We start from the raw sequence: 18,312 nt of genomic DNA, 5'->3' as shown, positions 1-18,312 counted from the left end.
TAGTCTTCACATCTCGGCTTCCATGCCATTCTCCGCCATTGACATTACCATGGTAAACAAGACATGTCCCACGACGGCAATAAACTGCAGATCTTTTGTATTGCTCCCCATGAAACCAAACGGTTAGAAAAAACACAGTTGCGCGCGACAGAGCCATCAGATCGGACAATATCTAGGAATGAGTCACCCAATGGAGTTCGCTGACAGAGCCTTATGTAACAGGACATGGGTATGCCATGTCGGGCAGCATTACCGTCTCTGGTACGAAGTCCAGGAAGGAATAGGCGAAGTCCCATGAAGAAAGCTACACGAAGCTGAAACCCAGTTATTATGTAAATAGGAAAGCTAGGCCCATATCGGGTGAACCAACATACACGATGTAATCAACCTCGAGGTCGACTCTGAGACCTAGAACACCATATAAGGACTAGGAGGAGCCACCGAGAGGGAGAGATTCCAAAACTCGTAACACCCCTGTAACCTTAATTCTCGATAATACAATCTCGGTGATTTTCGCCCTTGTTCATACTTTCGTCGGCTGCCTAATTTGGCTGACCGGTCTTTGAATTCACCAGCATTGTCCTTCCTTGAAACCCAAGTCCATCATTATGTGCATTGATAAGGTTACCCCTTGTCTGAACACGACGCTTCGGCCAGATGAATGAAGTCATTCGTCAAGCAGGGACCATGGGACTACCTTATCTATTGAAACCAAGCTAGTAGCGCCCACGCTACCGGGCAACAACCTGCAAGAACCTCTGCTCCCAAGTGTAATCATGAGAGAAGCAAAGACAAAGCCTTTGATAAGTTAATGGCGCGAAACGATGCCACCGTCGTCCGTCAAGACCGAGGTCGAAGCGTGGTTTTCATCGGCTACCTCGTCACCCCAAGCTCATAGTCGACTAGATCTTCACCTTCATAGATCGGTGTGGGATCCCAAGACCCCCCACACCAGATCCCAACGTGGCCGCCTACCTCTGGAGGAATAATTTGCCATAATCATGTCCAGGGCCGCCACCTCGGAGCCCGGCCAGATGATGCGGCAACTCCGCTGGATGTCGTTGCCTCTAGCCGTCGTCACCGCGCATATGCATGGGTGAGGAGGTGCCACCTCGCACCCCTTGCCGCTCCCAGCAGGCGCCCCGCCACACGACGTAACCTTTGGTCGGTGATGCCTTCGACGACGGAGGAGGGAGGAGAGGACGGTGGGGAGGGAGGCTGGAGCGCCCAACGATCGGATCCCCAGGGCGACGCGGGTAGGGGTAGGGATCGTCATGGAGTCATCATTTGTATTGTACTATCTATGAAAAATACCGAACATGCGTCCTAATAGTTTTGAGAAGAATCATTCATAAGATTTGGCAACATGTTATAATATACTTGACAGTCTACCATGTGGGGTTACTGCAAAAACCATGAAAAACTTTCATATCATCACCTTTTGATGCTAAATGACGTGCATCCTTTAGTTGCCAACAATTTTCTAAACAGTTTTTCGTTGGTTTGGCATTGCCTTAAAACTGATTTTTATTTTTATTAGTGGACTGGACGGTACACACCGACACACGCCACAGCCGGCCAAAATCCCATCAGTGCCATCACGAGTTTTGCGGCCAGCAGCAGCAGCAACCATGGCCGCGCTCCGACCATCCCCGCTTCTACCCCAATCCCTTCCCTCCTCCTCCTCCTCCTCCACCACCTCTCAGTCTAGAATCACCGCCACGGCCCTATCAAGAACAGCCCGCAAGCCTCTTTCTCTCAAGACCGGCTGCCATGGCGGCACCAAGAAGACCCTTCTTGCTAGAAGAGGGCGACTCCCGTGTATGCCCACAAAGGAGGAGGTGGGCGCTGTAGGCGGTACGGAGGACGAAGAGGAGCGTTACCTGACGAGGACGGCTGGTTGGGGAGTGCGGCGGATGGGGCGGGTCGGCGAAGAGATGCGGCGGGTGGCGCTCGTGCAGGCGGAGGCCTTCCATGTCCCCGTCGCGCTCTTCAACGACTTCTTCTTCGATTTCTTCAAAGTATGCAATCACATCAAACGATTTCATCTTCACTAGGCATCATATATGTTCGCGCATTTTGATAAGGATTGTTGCTTCAATTGGTCAAGATTAGGCAGAGGTGTTGGCAGCGCTTATCTACAAACTGAGGAATTCGCCTCCTGACAGGTGATCTTCTTGATATCCCTGATTCCAAATCGATGGTAAAATTGTTTAAATACGAATATTTTGTGGTAAAGCTATGGTTGCAAAGCTTAATTTAGTAAATCTTACAGAGTTTCACGTACAATTAACCGCACTGAATCTTGAACAAGGTGGTTACTGTTTTAATTATCCAGCAGACCGCTGTTCAGTTTCTTGTTTTTTTCCTGCTGCGGATCTCAACACTTGTTCGGGTGCTCTTCAGTCTTCACATGTTTATCTTACAGTATATAATGTATCCTATACTTGAATAGAGTTATGTTTCTGCATTTTTCTTGTATGCTCATTTTGGATCCTAAATCACAAACTTAGGTCTCTAGGCAGAATTCAGAGGATATGATTAGTACATTGCCCAAATGTGTTTGAGGAAGTAAAGTACAGAAACTGTAAAGGAGACTGTATTATTTGCTGCGAAGTTGTACAATTCAGTATTCATCATTTCGTACGAGGGACGGAGATGTTCTCAAAGTAGTATAGCACCCAAAACAGAGACGATGTGACCTGTTAGCCAGAGCACGGAAGCATGTTAATTTGAGGTATTCCAGTATCCTACTGATGACATGGAAACCTATGTCTTAGGACTAGTGAAGATGATCGATTCTGGACGCTCATTTTACCTGTAACATTTTAGCTGAACCATGCCCTATTTTAGGTATGCCTGTTTGGTGGCAGAAGAAGCTGATGCGGCCACGCAGCTGCTCCAGGCACCATTTGAGAACATCATCGGGGTTGTGGACTGCACGGTGCAGGATGAAGGCGACATCCTGAGTAACCTCCAAGGCGTCCAGGAGTACTTCTACGTATCAGGAATAGCAGTGCTGCCATCATTCAGGTAATCAGTATAGCAAGCATGCTTAAGATCTCGATGCAATGCATGAACGGTCTAAAATTGCTGCTGGGTTCGGTTCTTACACGTCCAGGAGGAGGAAGGTAGGCACCGCGCTGCTCAAAGCGTGCGAGGTGCTGGCGCTAGAGTGGAGGCAGAGCTTCATGGCTCTGAGGGCATACGAGGACGACAGGAGCGCTCGGGGACTCTACTCCAAGGCAGGGTACAGGGTGGTGTCGAGGGATCCTGGGTGGGTCACCTGGGTGGGGAGGAGGAGGCGTGTTCTGATGATAAAAGACCTGCCGATTCATGATCCTCAGGTAGAACAGCAATGACATGCTTCCTGCAGTAGGTGCATAGTATATCCCCTGCTACTTCTTGCGTCTTGTGTAACTTGTAAGTATGTCTAGTGCGATCCGTGCATGTTGCAAAAAACAATTTGATCCTTGTGTAGCATGGACCGGTGTTGACCTGTTGGCGAAATGTTCTTTGGATAGCTGAAGACGCACGCTACATTTTCTCAGCATGAGCAGAATTCTTGCTTAGAACATCTCCAGCAACTTCCCTAAATCTGCTTCCCAAAATTCAGTTTTAGGGATAGGAGATTGAAGATTTCATGGATAGAAAACTGTTTCCTAATGTTTTTTTTTTGCTGAAATCTACATCCCTCTATTGTTATGTGCACCTTGACGTACGATCGTGTGGAGCTCATGCCAATGTTTATTTCATATACCGGTGATAAAAATAGTTGCCAATATGATAATTCATTTCTTAGGTTTTAAGCCCCCGTTTTCGTATTGATACTCTGAACAAGTCGAATTGATTAGATTCCGGGCGTAATAATATGATGATTAGATCCCACGCGTAATAATATGATGTAATGAGGAAACAATCGATATAAAGCACTATGATTAGTACAGGATCAGACAGCAATATATACATCCCTTCGGCACATTCCAAAATGATAAAAACCTTTTAAAAGGCTATATTGAACAACTATCGATATAGATCATATGCAACCAACAATTGAAGAATAAACAACTATCCATTTCTAGAACTTCTTTTTAAGGATTGTGGTTTAATTGAATGGATATGAGTGCAATGTGTAAAGCATTCCCTTAAAATGGTTACCAAATACCACACGGTATGCTTGGATTCAATACTCAACACCTGATGGTACCGGTACTTAGATATAGCTCATTTGTTAAGAAATAAAAATCTACATTACCATAGTACTTGTTCATAGATTCAATTCTGAGCATCTGCTGCCAATTAGAAAAGCTAGACCTGCAAGAATGTTTGTGCTGCTGTGCCAACACTGAAACTATTAATTTCTCGTATGCATAGCATGTAACAAATAGATATACTCAACTTGGTAAAAACTAATAGGTCTGGCTCATTTCTGAAATTATATTTACGACCTGTACTTGTACCCTGTACCCCTCTGTACTCCTGATATAATACATTGTAAATCTACCTAATGAATACAAGTGCAACTCCATTGAGGAGGTGTGCGATACCCTACTAATGCCCTTCCACATTTTCATGGTATCAGACCCGGCAGCGCTCTAAACCTAGATCGATCGCTCCACCTTCGCTTTCTATCGCCCGTGATGTCGTTCACCTCACGGACTTATTCTGCGCTCTTCTCAGGCTCATCTAAGCGTGTCTGAATTTCGCGAAGATATATGTGTTATAAAAGCGACAAGCAAATAACGAAGAACGATAAAAGAAAACGCAGCGGAGACATGAGATTTAACGTGGAAAACCCCTTCCAACACAGAAGGGAAAAAAACCACGGGCGCCAGCCAGCAAAACTTCACCATATCGGGGAGTGTTTACAAACGCCGTGGGTTATCTTATAATCTGATAAACCCTAGCCGACGGCTTACAAGATGTATATATAGGCGGTGCCAACGATCCGTACCGTACTGCGGGGGGCTACCGCCCCCCGCACCCCCCCTTCGCAGGCGTCCATGCAGGGCACGACGTATGAGCTAACTTCTGACTCCGCTACGCTTCGACCCAAGCCTCCGGCAACGGGCCTCGCCCCGCTCGTCAGAAGTTATCCTCCCTTTAGTATATGAATTTGGATCACAATACAACAAACTCCACCTTGAGACAAATTCCATCTTGTAGCATGAACTCCAACAATCTCCTGAACAACAAAGAAAAACACTTGCTGGCGCCAACAACCACTTGAGCTAAACAGTTATACCAACCAAGCTCGAGCAAAGCTCAAACTTGGAAATAGGAACTGGCTTTGTCATCATATCAGCAGGATTATCATGAGTACTTATCTTGCATACCTTCAGTTTACCTTGAGCAACAATGTCGCGGACATAATGGTACTTGATATCAATGTGCTTTATCCTCTCATGGAACATTTGATCTTTAGTAAGATATATTGCACTTTGACTGTCAGAAAACAAGTTAATGCAAGAATCATCTTCACAAAGCTCAGCATACAAACCTTTCAACCAAACAGACTCTTTGCACGCTTCATTAATTGCTATATATTCTGCTTTGGTCGTAGATTGGGCAACAACAGGTTGTAACGTTGCCTTCCAACTCATAGCACATCCACCAACAGTGAACACATAACCTGTGAGGGATCTTCTCTTATCCAAATTGACAGCAAAATCTGAATCCACATAGCCTACAAGTCCCTCACCGGTCTTGCCAAACTTCAAGCAAGCTTTGGATGTGCCATGAAGGTACCTGGAAATCCACTGAACAACTTTCCAATGTTCTTTACCAGGATCAGCCATGTATCGACTGACCAAACTCATAGCATATGATAAATCAGGACAAGAACATACCATGGAATACATCAAGGAACCAACAACACTAGAATATGGAACTCGTGACATGTATTCAATATCTTCATCAGTACTAGGACATTGCAATGCGGACAATTTGAAGTGAGAAACAATTGATGTACTAACAGACTTTGCATCATAAATATTAAAACGATGAAGAACTTTCTGAATGTAATTTTGCTGATTAAGAAATAACACACTAGATTTTCTATCTCTTGTAATTTCCCTACCTAGTATTTTCTTAGCAGCACCAAGATCCTTCATCTCAAACTTACTACTTAATTGTGACTTTAAAGTAGTGATTTTTTCTTGCTCTTGGCAGTAATCAACATATCATCAACATATAACAACAAGTATATTGGTGATCCATTAACAAACTTGATATAAACACAACTATCATACTGAGATCTCTTAAATCTATGTGCAATCATAAACGAATCAGACCTTTTATACCACTGTCTTGGAGACTCTTTCAAATCATAAAGGGACCTCTTCAACTTGCAAACAAGATCCTCCTTTCCAGGCACAACAAAACCTTCATGTTGGTCCATGTATATCTCCTCCTCAAGCTCACCATGCAGAAAAGCAGTATTCAAATCTAACTGCTCAATCTCAAGATCATGCATAGCCACAATACCAAAGAATGCATGAATGGAACTATGCTTTACAACCGGAGAGAATACATCATTATAATCAATACCTGGAGTTTGACTGAAACCTTTTGCTACTAACCTTGCCTTAAACCTTGGAGGCTCATTAGGAGACAAACCTTCCTTTCTTTTAATTATTCACTTACAGCGGACAACCTTTTTTTTTGTTTAGGCAAGGGCACAACATCCCATGTGCCATTCTTGTCAACCGATTGCATCTCCTCTTGCATAGCAGAAATCCACTTCACGCGGTCAACGGATGCAACGGCCTGAGTATATGTAGCAGGTTCAGTATCATGCCCCACCTGTTCAGCACAACTCAAAGCATGATGAACAAGATTACATTATTCAATTAAACGGGGACGTGGACCTTTGTTACGCCTCGGTCTATCAGCAGCAGTGGAACTATTTGTTTGTTGCAAAACAGGTGGTGAGTGCTGAACAACAGTATTATCATTTTCAACAACTTCATTTTCTTTCTCCTCCACGTGCTCCACCTGCACGCTAATCCTCTCTTACTCATTATCAGAAACATCAGAAATATCAATAGCATCAGAAACATCTGTAGATGAACTCTTATAAAACATGACAGCCTCATTAAAGACAACACTCATGCTATGCAAAACTTTCTTAGTTTCAGGATTCCATAACTTATGCCTTGACTCCTGAACCATAACCAAGAAACACACACTTAACAGCCCTAGGCTCTAACTTTCCATTATCAACATGAGCATAAGCAGTGCAACCGAAAACTCTCAACTGTGAATAATCAGCAGATAAACCAGACCATACCTCAATAGAAGTTTTCTTATCAAGCGGAATGCAAGGTGACCTGTTTATCAAGTAACAGGCGGTGGAGGCTGCTTCAGCCCAGAAACGTCTATGCATACCAGCATTAGACAACATGCAGCGAGCTTTGGAGATGATGGTTCTGTTCATCCTCTCCGCCACACCATTCCGTTGAGGAGTGTATGGGATGGTGTGGTGCCTGACAATGCCTTCGTCGCTGCAATAATCATTGAAAACAGTAGAACAAAACTCCATGCCATTGTCAGTACGAAGCAATTTAACTTTCTTTTTTGTTTGCTTCTCTACCATAACTTTCCACTTTCTAAAAGCATCAAACACATCAAATTTATGTTCCAGAAAGAAAGGCCACACTTTTTCTCGAGTAATCATCTATGATAGTAAGCATGTAATTTGCACCACCAAGAGAAGTCTTGTGGGAAGGTCCCCACACATCAGCATGCACATAATCTAGAATCCCTTTAGTGGTATGAACGGAAGCATTAAATTTAACTCTTTTATGCTTACTAAAAATGCAGTGCTCACAGAACTCAAACTTACTCGAATTGCACCCATCTAGCAGGTCTCTCCTGTGCAATTCTGCCATGCCATGTTCACTCATATGTCCAAGACGCATATGCCACAGATTAGTTTTACCAAGTTCATCAGGAATAACAGCAGCAACAATACCAGACAAAGTGCTACCTCTAAGAACATATAACTTTGCAGAATTCATATCACCTATCATGTGAACGAGAGAACCTTTTGATACCTTCAGAACTCCGCGAGAACCGGAGTGTTTGTACCCATCAACATCAAAGGTACTGAGAGAGATCAGATTTCTGGCCATGCCAGGTATGTGTCTCACATCTGTCAGAGTGCGTGTTATGCCATCATGCATCTTGATCTGAACGGAGCCAATGCCCACGATCTCACGAGGGTTTTTATCTCCCATACGCACAACATCTCCACTCTGCACAAACTCATAAAAACTGAACCAGTCTTTGTTACAGCAAATATGAAACGAACATGCAGAATTAAGGATCCACTCATCATTACCAGAAACACAACCAGCAAACACAACTAGGCAATCGCCATCAGAATTATCACTGGAAACAACAACAGCCTTACCATCACCCTCAGATTTGTTTTTCGGTTGGTAAGTACCATTTCTTTTCTCTTTGTTCTGCAACTTCCAGCAATCATCAATATTGTGGCTGGTTTTCTTACAATACTTGCAGAACTTACCATCTCGTTCCTTGGACTTTGAGCGACCGTTGTCGGTCTTGCTCTTATCTCTATTGTAGTTATTGTTCCTGTTCTCGGTCCTGCCTCGGACCTGCAGTGCTTCTACCTTAGATGACGAACCCTCTGCCTGCACCATAGATTTCATCTTTTCCCTCTGTTGGAGGGCCTCATAAACTTCGACAAGGGTTAGTTCATCACGGCTGTATAACAAGGTGTCTCGAAAATTCGCAAAATAATTAGGCAACAAGACTAACAGTATAAGAGCGAGATCCTCATCATCATATTTTACCTCCATGGACAGCAAATCAGAAACGATCTCTCTAAAGATCGATAGGTGATTCATCATTGACGCACCTTCTTGCAGCTTGTGCGAGAACAACTTCATCTTCACGTGCATCTTAGAGCATCTCCACTCGTCCCCCCGAACAGGCCCCCGGCGAGCGTTTTTTCCATCCGGACGGCGTAATTCGGCCCAGTCGCGCCCCCGGTTCCTCGTTTTCGTCCGGATTTGGGCCTAAATCCATCCGGCGATCCCACGACATCCCCGGCCCCCCGGGGAGCGCTCGGGGACTCCGGACGAAGCGAAAGCGCGCGTGGCCCCAACTTGTCGGCGACAATGGCCTCCGATCTACGGCAAAACCCTCGTCTTCCCGATCTACGGCAAAACCCTCGTCTTCCCGATCTACGGCAAAACCCTCGTCTTCCCGATCTACGGCAATACCCTCGTCGAACGAAAGCTTTGAACTCTCAATTGGTGCAACATAGATAGATTATATATATATTTCGAATATAATTCGAATAAACATAAGAATTACATATAAAAACTTTAAAACTAAACTACTTCTTCTTCTTCTTAGAAGGCCCCGCCTCATCGTCGTCGCGGCGACGCTTCCGGCTCGCCACCTCCTCGTCGGAGGAAGTTGAGTCCTCGTCGTCGTCCTCATCAGCTTCTTCGTCCTCCTCCTCCTGCTCCTCCTCCTGCTCCTGCTCCTCCTCCTCTTCCTCGGCCTCTTCCTCGGCCTGCTCCACGGCCTCTTCGTCCTCCTCCTCGTCGTCCAACTCGTCCTCGCTGGCCGGCGGGGGGGAATCGTCGCTGCTGGACGATGCAGCTGGATCCCACCAATGGCGCCATCCAGGCGGCTTCCCCTCGCTGTCGGTGTCCGATGGCCAAGAGATATCGCTCATGGTTGACGGAGGATGGTGACGAGAGAACAGATGAATGGCGTCGCCCGTGGAAAACCGTATATGTAGGTCTCTCGACGACAGAGAGCGCCGGTTGCTCTTCCCCGGAGTTCGTGCTCCATTACGGCGGTTCTCGCATCGAGGCCACTTCGACCGTTCCCGACGAGTCGTTCCGGCTCTCCAGTCCACTTCGCGACGGTTCAATGCGTCGAGGGATCTCCGACGATTGCCCTTCCCGGTGACTGCGCCGTCGCTATGCACGCGGTGGGTGCGCGTCCATGGGCTCGCGGCTGGGAAAATGGGCCTCCCCAGGCCAAAAACTACATCCATCCGGCGCTAAATTTCGCCGGATTTGGGCGTGGGGAGCCCAAACGAGTGGGGATGCTCTTACTTGTTAGATCTTTTGGACATGCAGATCAATTCCAGTTTCAACCAGCGCCGCTGTGGATTTCTCAGGCAACACTTCCTGCAAGATATTGTTGGATGGTTGAAGCTGAATTAAAGAAAAATCCTTACGGTCTTTCCTCTTCTCCTCGCCGGTCCAGGTCTTGGCATCTTTCTTGCCAAATCCATCAAGAGCTTCATCCAGGTCAGAAGATTGAGTAAGGATCACCCTCATCTTCACTTGCCACAGAGAAAATCTCGTGGTGTAATCCAGCTGCGGTAGATCGAACTTCAAAGAAGACATGTCACAAACCCTAGGTTGAAACATGAGCTCTGATACCACTTGTTATAAAAGCGACAAGTAAATAATGAAGAACGATAAAAGAAAACGCAGCGGAGACACGAGATTTAACGTGGAAAACCCCTTCCAACACAGAAAGGGAAAAAACCATGTGCGCCAGCCAGCAAAACTTCACTATATCGGGGAGTGTTTACAAACACCGTGGGTTATGTTATAATCTAATAAACCCTAGCCGGCGGCTTACAAGATGTATATATAGGCGGTGCCAAGCCCAAGCCTCCGGCGATGGGCCTCGCTCCGCTCGTCAGAAGTTAGCCTCTCTTTAGTATATGAATTTGGATCACAATACAACAATATGAAATGCCACATATCCTCTACGACGGGGTGGAGAGGCGACTCAGCGGCGGGGTTGAGCGATGAGCCGATAGTGGGGCAAAGCAGCAAGAGGTCGGTCGGGTGGAGGCGAGTGGTGGTGCAGTGGATAGGCGAGCCGTTGGCGGCGGACCCTAGCATGGGAGATTTGCGATGCGCGGAATTTTTCCCCCCGAATTCGTAGCTAGGGAGTTGTACTTATGGGATGTCCCCGGAACGGACCTCATCTGGCCCTTCCTAAATAAATTAAATCAAATTGATTAATATTTTAATCAATGGTCACAAAAATTTGAACTGAAAGGGACCATACGGAAATCAGGTTCCATGCCAATCACCGTAAAAGAACTCAAAACTTTAAATGTGATTTCGATTTAAAAAATAATAGCTACATGGCAAATATACACACCTAGAGGAGACAAATGGAGACGATCTCCAAGGAGCCCTTTGTGTTCAAACATTCGAAAATCATATTTACAGTTTTTTAAAATCCCTATTTTTTAGATGTAGTCAATAATGTATTATCAAAATACGGAAAATCTCAATTTGGAATTCTTTATATTCTAGGCTACACAAACATGGCATAATCTGAATTTTTTTATAGTTTTGAAATATGCACTATTCACCATAGTTAGATCCACACTTTTATTATTTTTGTTTAGCCTAAAATATGAAGTATTTCACATTAAGATTTTGCAAGCTTTATGTGTACGTCATTGTCTACAAAGGATTTTTTCTGAATTTTCTGAAACATTGAAATCTGATTTTGATTTCTTTAATGAAAAACTCCTTTTGAGCTCGTCCACTACTTTGTACTCCTACCTGTTATTAGAAATGATTAACTATAGCCGATCGCTCTGTTCTTATACTGGTTGGTGCCGTTTCACTGACTTCCTGGACTTTCCATGGCCGGAAACGGTGGCTATTGCTCCGTTTCTGCTCAATTGGACAGTGTCCTCTTTTTCGTCTGCCTTCCACATACGCCACCACTGACTTTATTAAGAAAAATTGCCTGACACACAGCTTGACAGACGGAGCCATTGCATCGGTAGCCAACTACAAAGGAGAGAGAGACAGACAGAGAGAGAGAGGGAGCAGGGAGGAGAGCACAGAGAGCATGGGCAGCTCATCAGGGCTCGTCGACTGGAGGGGGAGGCCGGTTAACACCAAAAGGCATGGCGGAGTAAGAGCTTCAATCTTCATTCACGGTAAGGATCACAAGCATACTGAATGATCGATGCCTTCTTCTCGGTTCCTCGCATGCTTAATTTGCTCACTCCTATGGTCTTTGCCCAACTGATTAGTCAACACTTATAACATTCTTTATTATTCTAGTCTTGACTTGCTGCGTTAAGTGGTTATGGAAGATATTTTTTCGTGAGGTTTTTGCTAACTAAACGCATACTTCAGTCACCCTTGTGAAAACAATCGATTTGGATTTTTCTTGCACCCTTTTCTCCTGCTAACTAGCTAAGTAGCTAGCTAGCCAGCAGCACCTCACTCCCCTTTTGATAGCTGCGTTTACATTAATTAAACTCACCAAGAATCTTAATTCATGCTTCCCCTTGGATCTAATTATTTGTTCGACGATCTATACTGCAGCTCTGGTGCTGCTCAGCAATGCTGCCAACATAGCCAGCATCATGAACCTGGTGAGCTACCTCCGTGGCACGATGCACATGGGGGTAGCGGAGGCCTCCACGATGGCCAGCAACTTCTTCGCCTCGCTCCAGATGTTCTCCATCCCAGCAGCGTTCCTCGCCGACTCCTACATCAAGCGCTTCTACACCGTCCTCATCTTCGTCCCCATTGAGATTCTGGTACACACTCCAACTCCATGTTCTAAGGAGATGATTTTGTTTTCAGTTATCTATCCAATGAGCGTTTTTTTCTTCACAATAATATATAGAATATTCCAGCTGGCTTATCTTTTGCACTTGACTAATTGGCTTCCCACAGCAACATATATCAGCTGGTTGATATCGCACAACAACAAAACCTAAGATTACACCTTGATTTTAATGCTACGTACGGCTAGGAAGGTATTGGAGTTATTTCTCAAGCACTACTTGTGGTACGAAAAAAACTAGTCTCTTCTGGCAATAATGCCAAAGGTGACACAGGTGCTATCACAACACGTCAGCAGGAGCGACGATGAAAAGTGACATAAGTTGGGCTGACAGAATGGGATGGGGAGTGGGTGGGACTCTGGGAAATGGATGGCCACTTTCTCATATGAAACAAAACACCAAGAAGTTTTCTAGAAGCCTTGGTGCTATTTACATACCTTAATTTCAACTGCACGTGTTTTTCGATTTGATGGTAATTAACCAAAACACTTTGACAAATAGACTAACACATACCATGCCAGATTCTGCATAAAACATGAAAGTAAATCATAATCGAGTGATTTGAATATTCCCAAAAGATGAAGAAGAGAGGTAATAGGATATTTAAAGGCTAAAAACAATTAATCTCGCAACATGAGGAGATGACGGAATTGGCGCCAACATGCTGTAATGCCTTATCAGAGAGTTTTTGTCCCAGTTTGGATAGTGTGTGGCGTATGACTACTTCTTAATGTGAGATTTATTGTATGTTCTATTTCTCTTTTATCATCCCGTGTTTCTCCTTTTTCGGTTGGCCTAGGCCTCTTTATTTGCTCCTTCTATATCAACATAAAAGGCAAAGCTTTTGCCTAGTTTCAATTTTTTTATCAAACTTCTTTTTATTAGACTATTGTTGGTGTATGTATGATCTCTCACACTTTTTGATTAGGCTAACGTTTATAATGACCACAATCTTGCAATTTTTTTGGGGCTATTATATATCAATTTGATGTGGTTGCTATTAACGATTCCATTTTAAAAAATGTCTCTGCATTTAAAAAGAGATGTTTATGTACTTCAGAACAAAATGTTATTGTATCTAAAAACAAATGTTCATGAATTCCATTTTTGTCATATATATTACAGAATTATGCATGTATTTATCATAAATGAATAGTATCAAAAGAAACAACTATAGGTTTTTTTTTAGAAACAACAACAATAGATGGGGGAACAGGAGGCGTGAAAAAGACAGCCCGACAAATGGTCTAACCAATTTGGGCCTCTCTGTGTGAGATGCCAGTCAGCCCGCTAAGTCATCTCTCCTTTCCTTGTTTGCAATAGATATTGAAATCATCTATTGTGTCCAATGGTCTAAGAAAAATCCCCGTGCTCCCTGAAAAATTCAGTTATTTTGCTAGTTTATTTTGGAATGCTGGAGAAGTTCCAATAAACACTATGATAAACTTCTTACACAATAGAAATGCTCGTATGCCTTTGTGACTTGTTTGGGTATATCAGGAAAATTCTTTATATGAAAATAATTTTCTAAAATATGTTGCACAATCCATGGAGATATTAGTGAAATATTGAGTATATTATGCATGCAACTCGTGATTTCTTATATTACTCTCCATATCCCTATTTGTATCAGGTCCTTGTATTTCAGCATTAAACTTTGACCATCGGTTTAACATATAATATATGAGTTAGGGGTCATAAGAGTCATATCATTGAAAAAATTACTGAATAGTAATTCAATGATATAATGGATATCTCAAATTTATTAAATATGAATTCATTGGAAAGTTTTGTTGGTCTGTTATGAACTTATGGTCAAAGTGTCTAGCCTTGAAATAAATGACAACCATGTAAATAGATACGGTGTGAGTATATCATAACAGAATTTCTCATATATAAAAAAAAATTGAATTTTTTCCACTACTGAAGCCTATATTTTACTGTTAACATGTTCAACTAACTCAAAGTTGTTCAAGCATATCTCTCAAATGTAGCATGATGGATTGTTGCATCTACTTCGCACTAAAATGGTGTAGATTATTCATCATGTATATGTAAAAATGACCCTTCCTCTTAAACTTAAGAAAATAAAAATAAAATGAAACAAAAATAAATATCATATAAGAAATAAATAAAAGGAGGTAAAGGAAAGTGATAAAGAACATGAAAAATTTGAAAGAAAATATAGGAAAAATGTGTGCTTAATCAAGATGGATGCACCACTTGCTCGACGGGACAAAGGATCTATCTGCGCCTGAGTTCGCCTCATCGTCGTCCTTTCCCTCTGCCTCTCCACCCTACTGACGCCGACGATGAATCCTTCTCCTCTCGCGCCCGTGCCTCGCCTGCCTGTTTCCTCCCCAGCGCCACAAGATATAGTTGATATGAACCGGCGAGGCAGCGAAGCAGCAAGTAGATGTTCCACGATTAGTATGAGAAGGAAGAGTCGGCACTTGGTCACATACGGAACCCCCTCTCTTCATTGGAGATGTTCAACCATTTTTTAATTTGTAATCCGCGTCCAACATTTGCTTCGAAGCCCACTTCCATATCAACAATGCTAATCTAATTTTGACCGTTCCTGATGTGGGTCGAGTCGTCATGCGCGCGTGCCTCATCACTAGCACATTTTTTTTCCAAGCGTGAACCTTACCAATGTTGTTGTCCGTGAGAGTGTCATATGTATCGATCTGTACTAGTCTCTTTAGGTTCCGACCCGATCTTCCCCTGGAATTGTGGTGACAATATAGTGTCATGTTGATTTCCTAGTTGATTGCAGAGTTGCCCGAAAGTGTATGGTTTAATTGAGTAGACACCAGTTTCGGTAGATGATGGATGACAACATCGGCACATTGAAAGATGAATGAAACTAGTGAATTGCACTAAACAGTAATTGCTGTACGTGATGGGATGTTATGATCTTGGCACACAAATAAATCTTCAAATTTAACTCTATGTTGCTCTGGTTTCTGAACATGCCACCCACAAGATCATTGCATTTTTTTGTTTCACAACTAACAAAGTAGCAATCGGTGCGATAACAAATCGTTGATCAAGTCCCTCTCACATTCAGAACACTTATGGGTTCATTACATGCCATTGCATTTCCATTTTCCAGTGCTACATTCTACAGTTCTGATCCATTTCATGGATTGCATTTGCAGGGCTACATCCTTCTAGCAGTCCAAGCGCACGTCCCATCCCTGCATCCGCCGCCGTGCAGCACAACAGGCCAGCAGAAGTGCGAGCCGGTCCGTGGCTCAAACCTGAGCCTGCTCCTCCTGGGCCTCTACCTGATCCCCATCGGCGACGGCGCCGCGCGCGCGTGCCTGCCGGCGCTGGGAGGCGACCAGTTCGACACCGCCGACCCCGTCGAGAAGCGGCAGGAGGCGAGCTTCTTCAACTGGTACACCTTCGCCGTGTCCTCAGGCGGGTTTGTCGGGCTCGTGCTCATCGTGTGGGTCGAGAACAGAAGAGGATGGGATGTCGGCTTCACCGTGTGCGCTCTGTGCGTGCTGCTGGGCATGATGATATGGATCGCTGGGTTCCCCTTCTACCGGAACCAGATGCCCGGTGGAAGCGCCATTACAAGGATCCTGCAGGTACATATGTTAGTCCCAACTGCAATTTTGCGAATCGACTGGGATGATAATTTGACCGGATTCCTGGCATCAGGTTCTGGTGGTGTCATTCAAGAAAAGAAAAGTTCAGTTACCAGAGAGCACCAGTGAGCTGAAGGAAATGAGCCAAGATGATCACAATATTATCCCTGAAGAGTTGCAAAGGACAGAGGGCTTTCGGTAAGTATAAATCTGAACACTCGACACTATTTGAAATTCTAGTACACCTTGCCACAGGTCAAAAGTTTTTTCTCTGGCATTTCTTCAGGTGCCTCGAGAAATCTACCGTGGACACCGGAGAGACAGGGCCGTGGTCGCTCTGCACCGTAACCCAGGTGGAGGAGACCAAGATCGTCCTCCGGATGGTGCCCATCTTCCTCAGCGCCATCCTGGGATACATCCCGGTGCCGCTGATCCTCAACTTCACGGTGCAGCAGGGGAACACCATGGACACCAAGCTCGGCAGCGTCCACATCTCCCCAGCGACGCTCTTCGTCATCCCCACCGTCTTCCAGATGGTCATCCTGGTCCTCTACGACCGCTTCATCGTCCCGTTCCTGCGCAGGATCACGGGGTACGTCGGCGGCGTCACGCACCTCCAGCGCATCGGGATCGGGTTCCTCTCCGCCACCCTGGCCACCGGAGTCGCCGCCATAGTGGAGATGAAGAGGAAGAAGGTGGCTGAGGACAATGGTCTCATGGACGCGACCACTGGGATTCCGATATCCGTCTTCTGGCTAACGGTGCAGTTCTTCCTCCTCGGGGTGGTGGACGTCACCTCCTTCGTGGGACTCCTCGAGTTCTTCTACAGCGAGGCGTCCAACGGGATGAAGTCTGTTGGGAGCTCCATCTTCTACTGCATCCTCGGGGTGTCGGCTTGGCTTGGGAGCCTGCTCATCCAGGTGGCGAACCGGGTCACGAGGCGTGCAAACGGGACGGGTGGGTGGCTGGATGGGAACAACCTGAACATGGGCAAGCTTGACAGGTTCTACTGGCTGCTTGCTGTTATTGAGCTCGTCTCGCTCTTCATCTACATGTTCTTCGCAAGGAGGTATGTCTACAGGAATAACCAAAGGGTTGTGGACACACAAGATACGAAATATCCATCGGAAGCTGCTGCGGGCGATCTGATGACCTAGATTTATTTAGAGTATATGCTACGAGACTAGACATGCAAACTTCATGTGTAATGTAAAACTATGTTATCACCAGAATTTGACCGAGTCAGAGGTGGGCCGCGATCAAGATGGGCTTGAAGAATATACATGGAAGAAATACGTGAATCGGCCTGTTATGCAAAGTTTGGGCTAGTTTGCCCGTGTATCTGTAATATAGTAGGATACGTGTCGGTTAGTTAGAGTTTATCTCGTGCACGGTGGGGATTATTCCCACGTTAGAAAGTCTACGGACTATAAATATGTATCTAGGGTTTATGAAATAAACAACAATCACGTTCACCACAAATCAATCTAGGCGCATCGCCAACTCCCTTGTCTCGAAGGGTTTCTTCCGGGTAAGCATCATGCTGCCTAGATCGCATCTTGCGATCTAGGCAGTACAAGTTTATCCGTTATCCATGCGTTGCTCGTACTGAAGCCTTTTTGATGGCGAGTAACGTAGTTATCTTAGATGTGTTAGGGTTAGCATTGTTCTTCGTATCATATGCTGTCGTAGTGCAACCCTTAGACATCTAGCCGCCCTTACACCTATCTTAGGTGTAGGGGCGGCACCCCGCTTGATCATTATTTAGTAGATCCGATCCGTTATGGTTGCTCCTTGTTCTTCAAGGATTAGTTTAATATCTGCATAGTTAGGCCTTACAAAGGGTTGGAGGATCCAGCGGCGCGTAGGGTGTAGTTTGCTAGCCCTAGACAGGATGTTCCGAGGATCAACCTCGTGTTGGTTTTTAGGCCCTGTCTAGGATTGGCTTACGATCACCGTGCGCGGCCGCGAGGCCCAATCACGAGTAGGACGTTCCGATTATGCGGTGAAAACCCTAAATCGTCGTAGATCGTTTTAGCTTTCTCTTGATCAAGTAGGACCACCATATATTCGTACACCTCGTGCGAATCA

At 44.9% G+C, this 18,312-nt stretch overlaps 2 protein-coding genes across 2 annotated transcripts; both read left to right on the top strand.

The window, feature by feature from the left end:
- The first annotated feature begins 1,562 nt into the window (after nt 1-1,562).
- Nucleotides 1,563-3,670, top strand: LOC127293937 (GCN5-related N-acetyltransferase 10, chloroplastic). The gene is made up of 4 exons (XM_051323656.2): nt 1,563-2,021; nt 2,116-2,168; nt 2,854-3,033; nt 3,122-3,670. Exons 1-4 carry the CDS (start codon nt 1,632-1,634, stop codon nt 3,360-3,362), a joined length of 864 nt encoding a protein of 287 aa, XP_051179616.1. The 5' UTR covers nt 1,563-1,631; the 3' UTR covers nt 3,363-3,670.
- A 7,998-nt stretch (nt 3,671-11,668) lies between these two features.
- On the top strand, nt 11,669-17,739 carry LOC127293935 (protein NRT1/ PTR FAMILY 4.5). Its single transcript, XM_051323655.2, has 5 exons — nt 11,669-11,977; nt 12,372-12,589; nt 15,784-16,221; nt 16,295-16,419; nt 16,508-17,739. The coding sequence occupies exons 1-5, from the start codon at nt 11,887-11,889 to the stop codon at nt 17,376-17,378; spliced, it is 1,743 nt and encodes a 580-aa protein (XP_051179615.1). The 5' UTR covers nt 11,669-11,886; the 3' UTR covers nt 17,379-17,739.
- Nucleotides 17,740-18,312: the final 573 nt, after the last annotated feature.

This window comes from Lolium perenne, chromosome 4 (assembly GCF_019359855.2).
Source record: "Lolium perenne isolate Kyuss_39 chromosome 4, Kyuss_2.0, whole genome shotgun sequence".
Lineage (NCBI taxonomy): Eukaryota > Viridiplantae > Streptophyta > Magnoliopsida > Poales > Poaceae > Lolium > Lolium perenne.
The sequence above is the reverse complement of the archived record's forward strand: the minus strand, read 5'-3'. Positions and strand labels throughout refer to the sequence as shown.

Bases quoted from the DNA above. Each gene is read 5' to 3' on its own strand.
- LOC127293937 (XM_051323656.2), top strand. From the start codon at position 1,632: ATGGCCGCGCTCCGACCATCCCCGCTTCTACCCCAATCCCTTCCCTCC. The intron at 2,169-2,853 runs GTGATCTTCTTG...GCCCTATTTTAG, and splicing joins AGGAATTCGCCTCCTGACAG to GTATGCCTGTTTGGTGGCAG. The intron at 3,034-3,121 runs GTAATCAGTATA...TTACACGTCCAG, and splicing joins GCAGTGCTGCCATCATTCAG to GAGGAGGAAGGTAGGCACCG.
- LOC127293935 (XM_051323655.2), top strand. From the start codon at position 11,887: ATGGGCAGCTCATCAGGGCTCGTCGACTGGAGGGGGAGGCCGGTTAAC. The intron at 12,590-15,783 runs GTACACACTCCA...TTGCATTTGCAG, and splicing joins TCGTCCCCATTGAGATTCTG to GGCTACATCCTTCTAGCAGT. The intron at 16,222-16,294 runs GTACATATGTTA...TCCTGGCATCAG, and splicing joins CCATTACAAGGATCCTGCAG to GTTCTGGTGGTGTCATTCAA.